The 17755-nt window shown below is 35.7% G+C and overlaps 1 protein-coding gene across 1 annotated transcript in view; it reads right to left on the bottom strand.

Annotated features, from left to right (window-relative positions):
- Window positions 1-17755, bottom strand: part of SNTG2 (syntrophin, gamma 2) — a gene marked incomplete at both ends in the record, with an annotated part of 53578 nt that overhangs the window by 5296 nt on the left and 30527 nt on the right. Inside the window, one exon of the mRNA XM_010010668.1 lies at window positions 13557-13766. Within this exon, the coding sequence (XP_010008970.1) occupies window positions 13557-13766 (210 nt within the window). The remainder of the gene's footprint in view (window positions 1-13556; window positions 13767-17755) is intronic.

Genomic DNA, 17755 nt, shown 5'->3' with positions numbered 1-17755 from the left:
CAGGAAATAAAATAGCACTGCATGTTAGCTGGCTTGAGAACTCACAGTTTAAGAACAGAGAGGAGAATAATAGGTTGCTTAAAAATCCTCCCTTACCGATTTGAAATTAGATTTTTCTGTGCTTAGATCTAATACTAGCTTATCATAAAATACTTCGGGATTATAAGTACAAGTAGATGAGAATCTACAAGGTTATCACCCTTAAGATATGCATTAAAAATTTTTTCAGTCATATAGCTATAGGCTAATAACCACATTAAATTTACATAGCTCACACTCATATGAAAATTTGAAACATTAGCAAACATGGTACAGTGACCACCTTTGGCTCACACTGCTCCAGAAAAGATGTAAAAGTTTTTCCAGCTCTAAGCTTGGTGATTCAGAACATTATGGGGCTGTAGACTAGGATTTTAAGTCTGATGAGATTCTTCAGTCAAAGTACTAAGAATTCAGCTGTCAAAATGAAGGCCTCATGACTGAACTGCAACGGCTAAGAAATTTATAGCATATATCCTGGTGGCCAACATGACACTATCATGCTAGGACTGAATTGTAAATATAGGCAGTATCACACAATACTAATATCATTATGCACTAATTAGCATTATCTCACATTCTGGCAAAACCAGCCTTGAGCAGTCCCAAGTACATGTACTCTCTGCCTATCTTGTCCTACCTCCACACTGGGTCCCCTTCACCAGAGCTCATGTGAGAGTAAGCAAGCGTCTTTATTCCAAAAGCAGAAGGGGAAGGTTAAAAGCAGTCTTCAGTGTTTCCCTCTTGCTAATGAAATTCCTGCCTCTCCTCAGTAGATCACTTATACAAAGCTGAACTCCTGTCTGTGAACAAACTGCAGGGAACTGAGATTCCTGGAGAGGAGTAGGAAGGGTGAGTAGGGCAGAGAGTCAGGAAAAGGAGAGTCCTGGAAGCTAAATGGTGGGAAAAGAGTGCCTGCATCCAGCAGCAGCAAGTGTTGGTGTGAGCGTGCAAGTACCATTCTACTGCAGCCTTCAGAATGAAATTAAGTCCCTACGTTTACCCTAGGACAAGATTTCAGCCCTTTAGCAAGGTCACATCAGCTGATCAGTAGCTTGTTTCTCATTCCCATCTGCAAAACTCTTGACATTTCCATCCCAGCATGATCGTTCAGCTAGCTAATATTGTGAGGCTTGAGGAACGTAGCACTTTTTTTGTTGCTGTTGCTATCCAAACCAGTTAATATCTTCCATGACTATGCACATATCTTGGAACCTGCAGAAGGTAATTAGCACTGAAGGTTTGGGTTAATTACCTCTTAATGGAAAAAAAAACCCAGAAAGGCTTCTTTCATGTTGATCTTCCATCAGTTTTTACAACAGGGAGAGGGAAGGGACAGCTTGCTTCAGTACTCTAAAACAAAGACCAGTGTAGGATTCTAACAATGAGAAAAGACTTTACAAATATGCTCAATGACAGGCTAATTAATTTTGAAACCGCTTTTCTGGGAGGGAATGTGTTTGTGAACAGATCTGCTAACCTAACAAGGGCGGCTTTAAACTTGGTTTATGGGTTTATCGGTGTTAGGTAAGCAAGTCAAGAGGTAAGTAAATGCTAAAACTGGAGAATGAATGCATAGGAAAAGACTACAAGAGGGACTTTCTAATTTTGACTCAGAGGCAAGGGAGCAAATAGACCTCAAATATCTCTGTACAGGGAGAGACACAGCCTGGGCAACAAATGGGGACCATTTCATGTGCACTCACTGCCCTATAACATAGTGGGAAGCATGAAGACTTGGTGGGTAATAGGCACCACTGCAGCCCATACACAGGCTGCTTGGGAAGGAGAGGCAAGGAATATAAAGAGAACCCCTCCTCTTCTTGAGTTGCATTCTATGGATAGGGATCCTTGGCCACACAAACCCATAGTATGAAGCCAGAAGGAAGTGAGCATGCTTGCCAGATCAGGTATCCCAGGAAGGCTGAAGCCATATGTAAGTTTGGTTGCTTCAGCGACTATGCAGCCCAAATGTTTCTAAATAAATCTAGACATGCAACAGATTTTTGTGGTAACTGGAATATGAACTTATTAAAATGCTTTAGCTGGAGGGCCTAAATTTTCTTAAGTTCTGTCCTAGGTGTCCCATGTAATGTCTGGATTTTTTTTAAGACATACAATCTTTTAATGTTACTCTAATATGGGATTGTCTTCTGTCCAAGAAATAGGGGCTCCTATTGTTTATGTTTTTCAGTAAAAGTCTTTAAAAGCATGATTACTAATAATGCCTGTCATTTCAGAAGTTACATTCTGAGATCATCAACAAATATTTATACTAAAAAAAATACCATTTTACATAATTTTTAAAGAATCAGGGTGGTCAGTAACTAACCTTTTCAGTCAGTATTTCCAAGTTTTCCTTTACTCCCTTGGCAAATAATGTTTCCAAGGAAAAAATGAGATTCAGTAATGTTGCTCACGTAAGGGCAACAAAGAAACATGATATAGTGTATATGCCTTTTAATGGTGTTTACTTTTATAACTCTAGTGCTATTGTTCCTAATGCCTCATCAAGCTTATAGTTTAAAAAATTCAGTTAACGTGTGGCTATATGGTGGTTAATTATTGTCTTTCATGAAGAAAACCATCACTCTTCCTCTAACTACAACATATATATGCAATATATTAATTCATTTTAGACTCAGCTATGTTCCACTGAGAAGAAATTTTAGTGGTTTTAATCAGCCAAAATACAGAAATAAATACTGGTCTTCTAGTCTAAATGAACACAAATTTGGCATGTACGTGATTTTGCTTGCTTATTCTCCAAAAAGCAATTGGAAAGTAGACAATACCATTACACTTTACTGCTTAAACTACATATTTCCCCTGCTACTCTGTCAACTAGATATATATATACATATTTCCATATAGATATATACATATATTTCCTCTAAGATGGGTTGTAAAGGTTTATTACATGTAAATGGGAACTATGCCATTACTTCTCCCTATACTCATGTTACAGAATTCAACACATACTTTCTAAAAATAAATGAGAAAAAAAACCAGACAGCAGAGCATTGGGGCAAGAACCATACCCATATCCAAATGTTTACTGTATAGAGATCACACACTGTATTCATATTATTCACTTATTCACTTTAAGTTAAAATACATGCTATGATTCTGTGAAGAAATACCATACCATCAATATAATAAATGCTAAAATCTAAATAAAACTTTGACTTTTCTGAGAACAAAGGAGTATTTCTATTGAAATTAAATTAACATTATCTTATTAGGCTAATGAAGATAGTTTTGGAATGCAGTTTTCCAGAGACAAGTCATCCCTTTTACATGTAAAATAGCACAATTGTTGAGAACACAGTTTTGTTTAGTAAAAAGAGTACCTACTTCATATATTATAAAAAAGCCATCCTCATCTGGTTCTGGTCATTGTTGGTTTTTATAGTTCAGTAGCAAGGAATATAATAACAACAGTGCATGTGTTTAGTGTGTTAAATTTAGTGATGACATCCAAATCTATTACAGTTAATTAACAGCAAATGAATTACGTGAGATTTGTCTGTTATTTAACGTAAAAAAAAAAAAAAAAAAAGCTTGGCCATATGCAGATCAATATTAAGTGACTAAAAACCTCAAACAGAGTAACTAGAAATATCCTGAACTGAACACCTACCCCTATTAAAAAAGACACCTTTTCACCAAAGTCCATAATGTCATAAAGACCTAAGAAAGGGAACTGTATATAAATGAGCAGGATAGTGTGAATCTAATGGGCTAAATGTATATGAAGCGATTTGTCATTCTCTATTAAACTGGAGATTAACATAATAATTGAATTTAATTCTAAGAGTTTTCCCTAGAAATCAATTACCGGTTAACATTTCAGTCATACCAACTGAAGACTCCAGGGTTGCCAATTTAACTGACAGAGTTTTAATATCATCCAAATATCACTGACACTTGTTTCTCCTTGATTCTGAGACCAAATCCCACTTCATATTTTTTTTAGTCTTTTATGTCACTGTTGGCATGTGTAAAAAATGGGAAGAAGTTTGCAGGACTTGTCATAAGAACTTAAATGACTGAAACAGAGAAGGACCTAAATGATGTGCTCTTTTAAAATGCATTAGAAATAAAATACTGCAGAACAGCATTTAAACTACAGTGACAATAAAAAAAAAAAAGTATCAACAGCAGACAGTTTGGAACATAGATTCTTGCATTAAGACTTTATACAGTAGCTTTTTACAAGCTACTAAATCATTCAGGAGTGACAGGAGTAAGGTTTCTTAATGCATCCAATATATTTACCAAAGCACAGAGTTTGGTAAAAGCCTTAATATGGGACCATCTAGGTCAAGAATTAGCTTTTTTAAAAATTACACTTTTACCATCTTCTGAGTAGGAAGAGCAGATGATAAGAGCAACCAGAGTTGTTATGGTTGTACTAAGAAATATATCTCAGCCCACATACAGAGTGTGCACTAGCAGGCGTACAAAATTAAACCCCTTAATTCTGAAGACAGTCTGCAAAATCTTCCTCAACAGTCATTTTTGCGTAGAATTACTTGTGCTGAACAGAAGTGCTTTTTAAACTCTTTGAAATTCCAAAGTAATACAAAAATGCCCATACTTTTCTCATATTTTAAAATTACCATATTTTAAAATTCTGATTGCTATTTTAGGATAAAAAATTGTATATTATATATCACCATTTTATTTTAAAAAAGCAAAACTTCTAGAAGACATTTGTGAAGTACATTTGAAAGCATTCTCACTTGGAACCCCCATTACATATGACAAAATGAAATGACAGTGAAATCTGACATTCATCAAAAGCATGAGAGTTTACAGAACGTTCATCCAGAACAGACTTCTGAAGATCAGGTGTATTCCTGTTACAGATAACTGTGTAAAAGGATCAGTGAAATAATTTACGTGAGAGAAATCGAACGAATACTATCTTCACCTAAAATATGTGTTAGATCCACTAATTTGGCCATAACTTTAAGGAATTAATCATGTCAAAATTAAAAGGTTACAGAACCATGATAATTAGGGATAGATACAATGAAAATCACTTTGCTGAAACAAAACAGATCTGATTAAAAATCTTGTACATTAAGATCTGCAGTTGCTACAGTTGAAGGTAATTCATCTTAATGCCCTAAAATGACTCTTTCTCTACATTCTTGACTGGATATTAGTATAGAAAAGTACATTCTCTTGCAAAAGATGGTGTTTTCAAGAAGACGTTATAGGGTTTTATTTTTAAACATAGATGTACATCTGTGGTTCAGCGTATATTTATGCAAGAGACACACTGGCACTAACAGTAAGCATTTCAAAGGCCTCAAATAATGGCTCGTTACACTTTCACCAAACTTCAGAAAACAACTTCTATTGATTCCAGTAGAAGCAGTGCTAGCTCAGTGCGTAGCCCTTTAGAAAATAACACCTGTGCTTAATATGTTCATGTTTTAAATGCTGGCTTTTTCAGGATACTGCTATGCTTGAAACTTTTGCCTTTACATCATCTATTACAACCCAAGCCACACTCATAAGTAAAATTCCTGCCACACAACAGCTGGTCTAACAGAACTAAATATCTCACTGATCTAATCAAGATTGCAAGTGACATTATAACAGCTAACAGCAAAAATAGTTTTCTTAGTAGGGCTCTCATATAACAGACTGCCTTTTCAGACAACTTCGGCACAAGAGGGATTAAGCATTAAACCACTATAACAGACAGACTAGGGCTACATGCACATGTGCCTCAATCAAATGTTCCTTTGCAGGAAACTGTGTTCCTGTAGAAAGATTGATAGGTCAACTAATTTCTCCTAAACTGCTATAGGTTCAGCCATTACTTGGCAAGATGAGCAGACAATTCAGTTATGGATGCCTACTCATGGCCATGGCATTCTCTCTGCAATATGAATGTATAGTTAATGTAAATCTGATGGAAGAAAGACAACTTGCTACCTCCTCTGCTGAATAGGCAGATTATGGCTTAAAATGGTTGTATGAAAAGGCAGTGAGAGAAATGGAGGTCAGAGGAAAAAATCGAAAGCCAGCAGCTTAGCAGTGGTCATTCCCTAGCAGTGAAAATTCAAAGTGCATTCTTCAGCCTTGGTTTATGTCAGGCACGGATTGTGCTTCCTCATCTCTGTGCCTGAGCAACAGCTTTGTGGTTTTATATCAACTCATTTTTCCATAAATAAAAGCAAGATACAACAGCGACTTGAATGTTTAGCAGTTTCCTACCTGTAGATTGTCCCAAGTGTATATTCACATACCTAAGGCAGATCCATATGGTTCTCAGTATCTTTCTTTGTGTTGGAGAACCCTGGGGTTTTTCCATCAGTGTGAAAATGAATTAGAATCTAATTGCATTTCTAAAGATGACCAGTTAAACTGGAATTGTAATAAGTTTTCTGTACATAATGAAAACCATCTAAAACTTAAGTGTGTAATTAAACTGAGTGATTCTGGTAACAAACTGATAAGTATCTGATAAATGAGGGTGGTGAGGCACTGGAATAGGTTGCCCAAGGAAGTTGTGAATGTTCCGACCCTGGAGGTGTTCAAGGCCAGGCTGGACAGAGCCTTGGGCAACATAGTTTAGTGTGTGGTGTCCCTGCTCATGGCAGGGGGGTTGGAACTAGATGATCTTAAGGTCCTTTCCAACCCTAACTATTCTATGATTCCATGATTCTATGATCTTTTAATGACCCTATAAATCTAACCTGATCTAAATGCTATTTAATACCTCACCTGAATTTCAGGATGATATTCCCTTTGCTTATTTGTTTGTCTCAGAAATTGGTTCTGAAATTACCACATGGTGTTGTTTCCATTCCTGAAGGGATTCCTATATATAACTGTTGCATATATGCTTTGTCACCATCATGGAATACAAAAGTAAGATAGCATTGTTAACTGTATTTAGCATTTTTGCATTTCAAATACATTACTTGGAGGTCATAAGGATTACACTGTGATCAACCAATCCTGTTCTCCTCTCAGATTAACATGAAGAATTAATAGATTCATAAGCTAGAAATGACAATTACATCTTATTCAGACTGCCTAATTTCTGCTAGATTTGTTTATTTAGGTGGACTGCTTTTGCTCTGTCTCAGAAGGTGATTTAGACTACCATTTCTCAAGCACTACTTAATTCCCAAAGATGCCTAGAAACAATGAGCGCGTGTGTGTTGGCTGCAGAGTTACTGAGAAAGTCTTCTGAGCATCTCAGAAATCAGGTAGTTGGAAGAGGTAGGTTAGCTGTGAACAGAAAGATGACAGGAAAGATACCTAATCTTTGCTCAAGTCCTAGTGGGGGGACAGTCTCTAAGATCTACTCTGATTATATCTAGCTTGAGTTCTAGCAAGATCAACTCAAAATGCCACTGGAGAATGACTAAAAAACAGCTCTTGTGTAGTGTTCTGGGAAGGAGACCCAGGAACTAAACTTTTCTTAGGCTGCCTCAATCTGAACATCACAAATGCTTTTCTTCAGTTTTCTATAAATCCGAAATCTTTAATTGCACGTGTACCTTGCATGCTAACAAATAGCTTCAGATGGGTCTAATTCCACACTTCCTTGCAGCTTGTCCACCCTACAGTGGGAATGCAAGGAATATATGTTACTGACCAGTGCACATTGGTGTTTATATGCTCAGTGGCTTGTTGAACACTCAACTGCAAGCACATATAAAAGAAATGTTGCCAAAAAATGAATTCATGTTTGGTGGCCAAAAAATTGTTTAGAAGCCATTTGAACTTTTATATAAAGGAATTTTTCCAGCTGGCTCCTAATTTTGAAATCATGAGGACCTTATTGTTATCTCCACTGAATTGAGAATAAACAGCCAAATACATAAATTATTTTTGTCTCTTTCTGGAGCTACTCAAAATATGGGGGGTATTTATCCATTTAATTTGGTGAAAATGTAGGGGTTTTAAATATAAGTGCAGTTTTGCACATTCTTTTATTTCTGATCTCTCGTTGTTGCAAGTGATTTTACATATCATAGGAGCATGCAGGAGATTTGGAATATAAACATCACTTTTCATGTTATAAACCAATGTCCTGGGTTCAGCTACAGCAGTCATTTTTTCTCCTTCTTAGTTGCTGTAGCTGAACCCAGGACAACCAATTATTGCTTATGACAGGTTAGGAAACAGTACGTATGCATACAGTCACTACTATATTGATATTTTATGTAATACAGTCAACTGAATGCTTTTAAAGGAAAATTATGAGAAATATGAAAAATATTGCCTTCCTGGAAAGGTTACTGAAATCAGCTGGAAGCAACCAATTCACTTCTGTATGCTTTCAATTAGTTCTGGTAAACCCTTCAGAGGATTTTTAACAGTAATACACACGTAAAATGAAGTAACAGTCCAGAACAAACAGCAAGCAGTCATAGGAAGGAGGAGACTATTTCCTGCACTGTGAAGGAGGGATAAGAGGGAAGCATTACATGGAAAAGATATAAATCTTTACTAGAAAAACAAGAGGTGAAAATCAAAACCTGCCAACAGCATGGATACTGGAAGGCTTTGCACAATAAACAATGTATGTTTCACAGAAAACATACAGATGAGAATATTATGAATGGGTTAGAAATTAATTAAAACTGATGAACTGGTAAAATCTATGACAAGATACTACAAGGAAATTAAAAAGATGAACAGAAGAGAGGATATAAAAAAGTAACTAGGACCAGAAAATCAGAGATAGTCCATCAAGCAAAAAGGGAAAGCCATGCAAAGTTGAAGCAACATAATTTTGTTTTGTTTTGTTTTAATCATCAATAATATGGTTGTAGGCTCAGACATTTCACATAGATAATCCTGAAGAACATACAGTGTATAGAGGGAAATGTTACTGTCTCGAGCAGGAATACGGTGAAATAAGGATACTGTAAAGTATGTTACTCTCGTGTCAGACATGTTTTGTAAGTGTGGAACACTGCTTAAGCTCACAGATGAAAACAGAGATTGGCTGTGCATACCAATATACAAAAGGAATTCATTGTTGTTTACAAACCAAAAAAAATAATGTATTACTTGCATTTGTCTTAATCATTGTTTCTTTTTTTAGGAATTTTAATCGTGTTTTAGCAGCACAATATTTGTGGAAACAAAACTGAAAGCTTCATGTGGGAATCCTACAGAAAGAAGTTCCAGGTCTGCATGCAAAATTATTTGCAATCATTATTTTTACAATAATTGTTCTGGAACAGACATAATCAGCAAGCAATTCTGAGCCACAATAAATAGTCTGATTTATATGATCTGCATCAAGAATCTAACTATAGAGAATGGTTCATTGTTAACTCTTAGGAAAATAGGTAAATGTTAAAAATGTGTATAAAAAGGCAAAACATCTACAGAAGCAGAGATAAGTTACCTGAAATATAAAGAGGGAAAACATAGGATAATTGCATTGTACATTCATTGTAAACTGGCTTTGGATTTCCAATAATGTTCACATGACATGGATTTAAGTGAAATATTATTACATTTGTGATTTTTATTTTCAAATAAATTGCATATTGTGTATATTCTTCACAGGAGGAATTTGTATCATTCCAAGAACATGAATTTTACTGCTAACATTTCTCTTAGCACAATACATTCATATCCCTGTACTCAACAAATATGTTTTATATATTTATTTCCAGGGTTTATTTTTCTGTGAACATCAGTCATTGAGTTACAGAACAAAGTGGAAAGAAATTTTCTAGAAGTACTTACCTTTAAGCACAGCAAAACTTCTTGATTATTCTAACTGAGTGAAGTCCAACACCTGACCTTTTTTAATTTTTACAGTAAGTTCTATTGAACAACTTTTTTTTACAAGCAATGTGAATGGTTTCATGAAGCTAGGCTATTCAGCTGTATGGGGATCAGAAAGAGCTTGCAGCATCTGCATCACAGCTGGAAACACAAAGGGAAAACTTCCTTCTGTGTTTAGAAATTGCCAGATAAATGAGGAAAATATGTAACCATGTCTCCTTACTATACATCAAGTGTAGATATTTTAGACATTGCAGTAGATTACCATCTCCCTGCATGCTTTTCTGTCTCTTGAGAGCTCTTGCATCTTGTGAAGCAGACTCCTCCTGTCTTCTGCCTTACATGTAATGAGTACAATGTTTCAAAATGCCAAAACAGTCCAACTTTTTCACAGCTGACAGCAAAATGTATTACTGTTACTCTTTCCTCTGCTCCCAACCAAATACTATTTCCATATCCTCCTTTATCCTTCTGTTGAACAAGCTCGAAAACCCAAAAGATCCAAATCACCCTATTGAAGTGTTTCTGCATTAATTTAACTATCATATCCAAATCTCAGATAAGTCAAGATAATTTCCTTTGGAAAGAATAGTTTGAGGAGAATGAAGAATACCGATAACTACCTTTAAAAAGACAGCACTGAAAAATATGGAATAAAATCCCATAGTACTAATAAGATTACTCTGAAGAGCCGAAGAATTAGTAAGACCTGGAAAACATGCTTGCCTTTTATTTTTGAAGACTGTCTACACTGTAAAACAACTTTGAAAAAAAGAAAAGAAGAAAGATTACTTAATCTAAGCATCATTAATTAGTCTTGCACTGTTTAGGATGTTTCAGGTGAGACAGAGAGGCTTGCTGGAATTTGTGGGAGGTGATTAAAATTCTAGTTATGACCAGGAGGACTTCACTGCCTGTCCTCCTCCACTGCAATGCTGCCTTTCATTATTAGCCTCATGGAAATACTTTTTAATGCACTTCTATTACTTTTCAGCTGCCTTCCCACTTCTATTGCGTTATTATTGCCCCCATCTGCCCAAATTATGCTATCAGACACTATAATATATTTTCTAGGAATAAAATCTAGATATTTCTAGCATGTAAATTTGCTTGCTATCATTAATTGTAAATAGATTCATTTCATCAGGATCACTGAATTTGACAGTTTCTTGGTAAACTTTTGTAAGCATTTGCAGCTTGAAATATGGCTTTAAGATAGCTGAAAGGGTAATGATATTGTAAGGGGGATTTCCTCCTGCTTTATTGCATTCTTTCTGTCATTTAATGCTGCTGCCTTTTTCAGAAGAGATGTATAAAAAAAATAATCACACAAGACTGGCAGAAAAAATTCAAAAGTACCATTGCACCTTAATATTTCTTTTCATGAACTGTGTAAGGACAGAATCTTCTCAGAAATACAACTCTTACAGAAACACCAAACACAAAGAATGTGTACAGGGGAAGGTTAACAATGATTGTCAAAGACAAGATCCTGATGACCCTTAACCGTAAACAGAACCAAGCCACATTTAAATAAGAACGGCTGAAATGACACAGTGCAATCCAACATCTGTCATGAATCTTGCCCAATCACTTATGAATAAAAATTAAATTCCAACTGCAATTATGATCCTTTCCCAAAAGAAAGAATTTTTATAGACAATCTAACCTACTGGTGACAACCTTCGATTTTCTAGATACTGAAATGCCATTTCTTTTTCTATGGCTTGAAATAATCTATGTAATATTAAATCACACCTCACTCATGCTGCTCTTTACATCCTTCTGAAAAGAAGGTCATTCAAAGCAGCATTTATATCTTGAAGAAAGAAAGAAAATAGCAGACTCAAAAGACTTCACTGCTGGAGAGTGACCACAGCACTTTGCATCCTACTGACATAGTGAATTACAACAAACTTGGATGTATGCAACTGAGTGGGAGAAAATTAAGACATGGGAACACACATACGGAAACTTAAACCCTGTAATCAGGTTTTTAACTGAACACCTTTCCTGGAAGTATCAGACAGGTTAAACCACAGCTGGACGAAATATTAATCTCTTCTGTGAGATATGGGTCTAGAGGATTGTTGGATTCAAAGGACAAAAGATCATTCCAGAAGCAAAGAACTGTTACTTGATTTTAAGATTGTTAGGATGGAAAGGAACAACAAGTGTTGAAATTTAACAATAAATGCTTTAGAAATCAAACCAGATATAGAACCAGCTAATCTCCAACCTTGTTATACTTAATTTTCATAGAATCATAGAATGATTTGAGTTGGGATGGACATTAAAGATTATCTAATTCCAACCCTCCTGCTTTTTATATGGATAATAAAAAGGACAATTGAGTGATTGCTCAGTCAGATCATAATTTTTGAAGACTTCATGTGAGAAAATACTTTATGCATACTCAATATGCATTATTAGACCCTCCCTGATGCTCAGCAATTTTTTTCTTCTGAAGAACTGCATCTCAAAAGAGCAGGAGCAACAGCATCACCATTACAAAATCTTTTTTGTTACCTTATCAGTCTGAAAAGACAATTGGAAGGGTTCTAAACAAGCATCTGCAAATGTTAGAATCCCAGAGACTTGGAAATCTAGAAGAGCAGATTCGACACCTGTGCTAGGACCCCTGCTCCTTGCAAGCTGTGCTAATGCAATGCTGTGATCTAGTCCTCTCACATTTGCAAACCTTTTTAGTAGGTCTCTGAAAACCCAAACATACCAGATAGATAAAGCTTGCATTTGTACTTAAACTGTGCAAGTGTTTTCAGTTGGAGAAGGCTTATACTCTTCATGCATATATTCTCATACCACTGGTCCGGTTCACTTGGGAGTATGGATCTAGATGTTCAGTAAATAAATTTTTATATAACAGTATAGAGGTGGTTTAAGTTGCAACTTAAATAAAAATCAATTTATCTTCTCTGTCTTCATACCACAAAATATCTCATTTAGAATGAAGTATCTAGTTTATCATAAGCACAATCATTCTTTGGACTCCACTCACTGATTCTAATGGGCACTTAGCCACCACAATGCTATCAGACACCCACATTTAGAAAACTATACCAGGAATCTTGATTTTATATTTGAAACCACCTAATGGGAAGTGCACCCTGAGATCTGAGAAAACAATTGACTTGAGAATTTTACTAGCCAGGAGAAAGTGATGATATGCTGTTTAATTCTGAGAATTTAAGACCATCACAAACTTTCAATTTTATGCTTAGTCTTCAGAATCTTCCAGTGTTAACAAGGACAATCCCAATATACAATTAACAATGTAAGAGCAATATATTTCTGCTGTGAGAAGAGAAACATCATGTAAAACATAACATATTTACCTTATGTGAATGAAAAATAAGCTTTCTGGTAGAAAAATGTTCAAGGTCAACTAAATAATCTCTGCAGAATCTGCTTTCTCATGGTAAAATGTATTAATTACCAGGTTGTTACAATCAACTTACACTTTACTACTTCCAATTTTCAAACTGTCCTATTACGCTCACACACTGTTATTACATGGTCACTAACATACAGATACTGATGTGATGATACAACTTTCGGAAACCTTGGGTGTATTAAAATGTACTCAGGTCCTTAGTCATGGAGCACATCAATCTGATGCAATTATTAAACATACTATTTATCTAAAAATTTGTTATACTTATTTAACTGATGAAATGGCTCCAGGATTTAAATTATTCATTACTTACCCCTGTTCTTTGAACTTCCAAGAAAATTGCTCTCTGAAATGATTTCTCCCACACTGCCAATTCGCTGCCCAGCTCTACATTGAAATAATGACTCTTGCCATGTCCAACCATAACACTGAAACAATACGGCCTCTGGTCTTCAAGATCAAAGTCCTGATGAATACCTAAATACAAGTTTGCTTGTAGCCAGCAGTCGTCAGCAAGCCAGAGCTGAAAGACATGTTTCAGTATATGATTCTTCATCTAGCAAAGACAAACAGTTAAAGCAATATTGTCTTCTGTAAGTAATGGGTACTCGGATACGTTATGTCATTATAATTACCTTGAACAAATGTTCTGAAAATTAAGTAATAATTTCACAGACAGCTTATCTCTTTGCCTCTTATTCACTTTACCCTGTATCATGTAATCCAAGCTACTTCTGCAGTTCCAAAATACAGCCAAAGTTACCTAAGCAATATATGCATCATTTAAAAAGAGTTTGTAAAACAATATATTATTTACAGTGAAAAGAAAGGAAATCCCAGAATTGTCTGAACTCAGTTCAAGAGCTGCGTACTAGCTTTACAGAAGAATATAACCACTCAATTCTAACTGGGTTCCAATATGCTAAACACCAAGGAATGCATTAATTTATCAAGCACTGAAGGGCTTATTCTGTAAATGATATGCCAGCTTTCAAATGTCCCCTAATAGCTGCTAATGCTGCTACAAGGGGAGGGAAGTGAGAATCCTACCAACACCTTCAAAATGCAGAAGAGAAACTTCACACTAGTCTTTCATAGTAAAAAAAAAAATAAATCCCTGTAACAGAATGCTCTGTAAATAAAAATAAATTCTTAAGAGAAACTTTCAAGACTTCACTGATTAACATACATGTAGAGAAAAAGAAAATTAAATAAAAAAGATATTGCTTACACACCAGATAGGAACTGAAAATCTTGCTTGTCCTGGTCAATTACTGAACAACATAAACTGGCAAATATAATGTTATGCAATTTACCCAAGTCTAGCCTGTAAGCTAAGGATGTTTTATGGGGCAGCTCAGAAGCAGCCACCAATGTACACAGCACTTTGTTGTCGAAAATGGCCCCGCAGCTACCTGAGGAGAGAACAGTCTTGAGGAAGTTCCAAGTTATTTTACGATATTCCTTTGGACTGTTGAAAGTGAAGCTGAACAAAATACCTGCATATAATCTGATGTTCTGCAGCTATGGAATGACAGGTTTTACATGTACATTTGCTTCACAACTCAATGCCCCTCATTCTGGCTTGCAGAACATTATATTAATGGTTTTTTACTTTTTACGTGAAAATGGGATGTGTGAAAATACCAGGTAATAAAAGAAAATAGAATTATTTTAAGACAGGTGCCTTTTAAAAATGTGTCTAATATTCTCACCCCTGAAAAATACAGGTTTTCAGTAACAGTTCCAGTAAATACGGAGTACGACGCAAGGTATAGGAAGAAACATATGTGATAAAAAAGATTATGTTTTCAATCATCTATTTGTTATTACTAAATGTCCATGAATAAGCAAGAATATGAGATACATGCATGTTCGTGTATGCAAGAGTGTACTTACATGTATGTACATAGATTCACAAATCTAAAACATAGCAAACATTTTAAAATTTAATTTCTATATTGGATTCTGATTTTCCATGCCTAACTATTGTGTCATAATAAACACAGATCAAAAGCTTACTATCAGGTGAGTAACAAGTGCACCTCTCCTCAAAATCCATCTTTTGTGAGAAGATCTAATACCACTCTCCACCACAGCTTTGCACTAGTTCTAACTAGCTTCTGAAAATCCTTAGGAACACTCTCCCCAACTGGCAGTTTTTATGACATAAACTCCATCTTTCAGTCTTCAGTGTAGAAACCTTAACTTCCTAGGATTTATTCCTATCTTTTTGGATTTGCTCAGTTTGCCTCACTGTCATTTATGCCAAAGAATCAACAGAAAAGAGATTAAAGAGTTGAATTTGAGCTTTTGCACTTTAGCTAATGTATTTGTGAAGACTGGCAATTAAGCATTCATTTATTAAAATGTCAAGAACATTAAAGAGTTGAATCCTGGGTAGTTTATTTCCCACTTCTTTTTCTTAATGAAAAAGTAGCATAGAATTTGCTTTAAGCATAGATTATCCTTGAAATTATAAGAATATGCAAGGAAGGACTGAGTTTCAAAGCAGTAGTAACATTTAAAGAAGAAAAAAATCTAAAACTCAAACCATAGCAAAATGTGGGATCTTTTTTAGAGGAGAATGGGCACGCTTATACAGAAATGGAGTAGGCCCTGTGCAAGACTCAGCAAGAGCCATGTACTTGGCTAAGGTCACATAGGCCCGACTCTGGAATGCATCCAAGGACACCTGAGGAAGATAAGTGATGGACCAAGAACAAACACAGGAACGGACAGTTGCGATAACCAGGAAACGCAGTATTGCTAGCCAACCGATTATGTATTAGCTTAGGGTGCATGGACAGCTGTGAAAAGCAAATATAACCAATTAGCTACACTTAAGGCGCGTGATAATAGGGCTTGATGCTATATATTGGAGCTAGTGATCCAAGTAAAGGTCTTCAGTTGTAACTCTTATAGAGTTGTTTGGAGTCCGTGATTATTCGTCTCGTCAGCAAAATCTTTTCAAAGGACATAATGAGTTTATATTTCACTGGTGCCTGACTTATTTATCAGAAAAAAGTAAAGTTTAAAAGATTAATGGGACAGACCCCACCCCAACCTGCTCCCACTCAGTGATCGCAGGCTTACAACAGAGAAAAAAGCAGGCAGTGATGAGCTGCAAAATTGGCAACTGACATCAGCAGAAGCTCTTTTAGCAGCTTGTTAATGGGACTGACACCTCTAAAATGCAGATGTAGGCTCATTTGAGAGACATTGTTTTGTAGATTTCTATCAAATTCTGTGTGCTCCTTGCTCTGTTGGTTATAACTTCATCACTTTTTCAGTTTCTTTTTTTTTTTTTTTTTTTAAATCAGTCAAAAACATTGGTGTAGGAAACATGCCCATGTTTCTGAAAGTCTGTTTGGGACAACTAGTTTGAGCAGTCACGATACAGAAACTCCCTGTCACCCCATTCTTTGAAGAATTTGGTTGTTCAGCGCTACAGAGTACTCCCCTCTATGATGAACATGGCAGCAAAGGGGAATGGACTGTCATTGTCAGGTCTATAAACTTTTTTTTTTTTGTTTTCTTCTGACTTTTCTCTCTGTAAATTGTCCCAAATAACTGTGTCACATCAGGAAGAAAAAGCAAAGCAAACCAAAAAACTTCATCTGTTCTCCTTTAGTGCAGTAAGTCAGGATCTGTACCGGCAACAGAGCAACAACCTTTCTTCTCCACATTATTACATGTTTGAAGGATGAACAGCAGAGAGGACAGCAGCTGGTGAAAAATAAAGCTGACTTGTAATTTTTCAGTGAAACAGCATTTTATGTAAAAGACCAATATTTTGGGGTTTGATTTTGTTTTTTCCTGGTAATATGTGTGGGTTTACTCTTAGGCTGTCATCCAGTCTTAGCTCGCCTGCAAAGCAGTGTTTGATTAGCAGGTAGAGAAATAAATTAATCTGTCTGATGCAACTTCTCAGAAAACATCTTCTGTAAGTCAATTCTTGAAACAGACTGCTAAAGTTTTGCCCAAAATCCTTGCCTGAGACAAGTTAAACAGAAAACACGAAGTTGTATCTAGGTGGTGGAAAAAAATGAAGAATTTTATGGTACACAAATGCACCATATTGCCATTTGCAAGGTAAAACACACTATAATATTTGCAAATTATACATGATCTAAAAAGGGCATAGTTTAATACCCCTAATTACTCAAATTAAAGTATCTTTATATAGATCAGGAATTACAGCAATAGCATTCTTCATCACATTCACTTAAAAGTCTGATCCACTAAGAAAAAAGTGATATCCAGCTTCATTATGCTTAGCTGATGTCTGACATATACTTTATACAACCAGCTCTAATATTGAAAATTTTCTTCAATATGGAAGCATTTTTGTAACCTGCACACTTGGAGCTTAATCCATTTTCCACATTTTGTCATACTTGCACAGCTAATGCACTAGTAATTACAAACAGTTTTCTTAACAACAGATGAACTATTTAAATATTAGCTGCTCCTAGTTAAGATTAACTTGAGCTTACAATTAACAGGAAA

Source organism: Nestor notabilis, unplaced genomic scaffold (assembly GCF_000696875.1).
Source record: "Nestor notabilis isolate BGI_N333 unplaced genomic scaffold, ASM69687v1 scaffold5113, whole genome shotgun sequence".
Taxonomy (NCBI): domain Eukaryota; kingdom Metazoa; phylum Chordata; class Aves; order Psittaciformes; family Psittacidae; genus Nestor; species Nestor notabilis.
The sequence above is the reverse complement of the archived record's forward strand: the minus strand, read 5'-3'. Positions and strand labels throughout refer to the sequence as shown.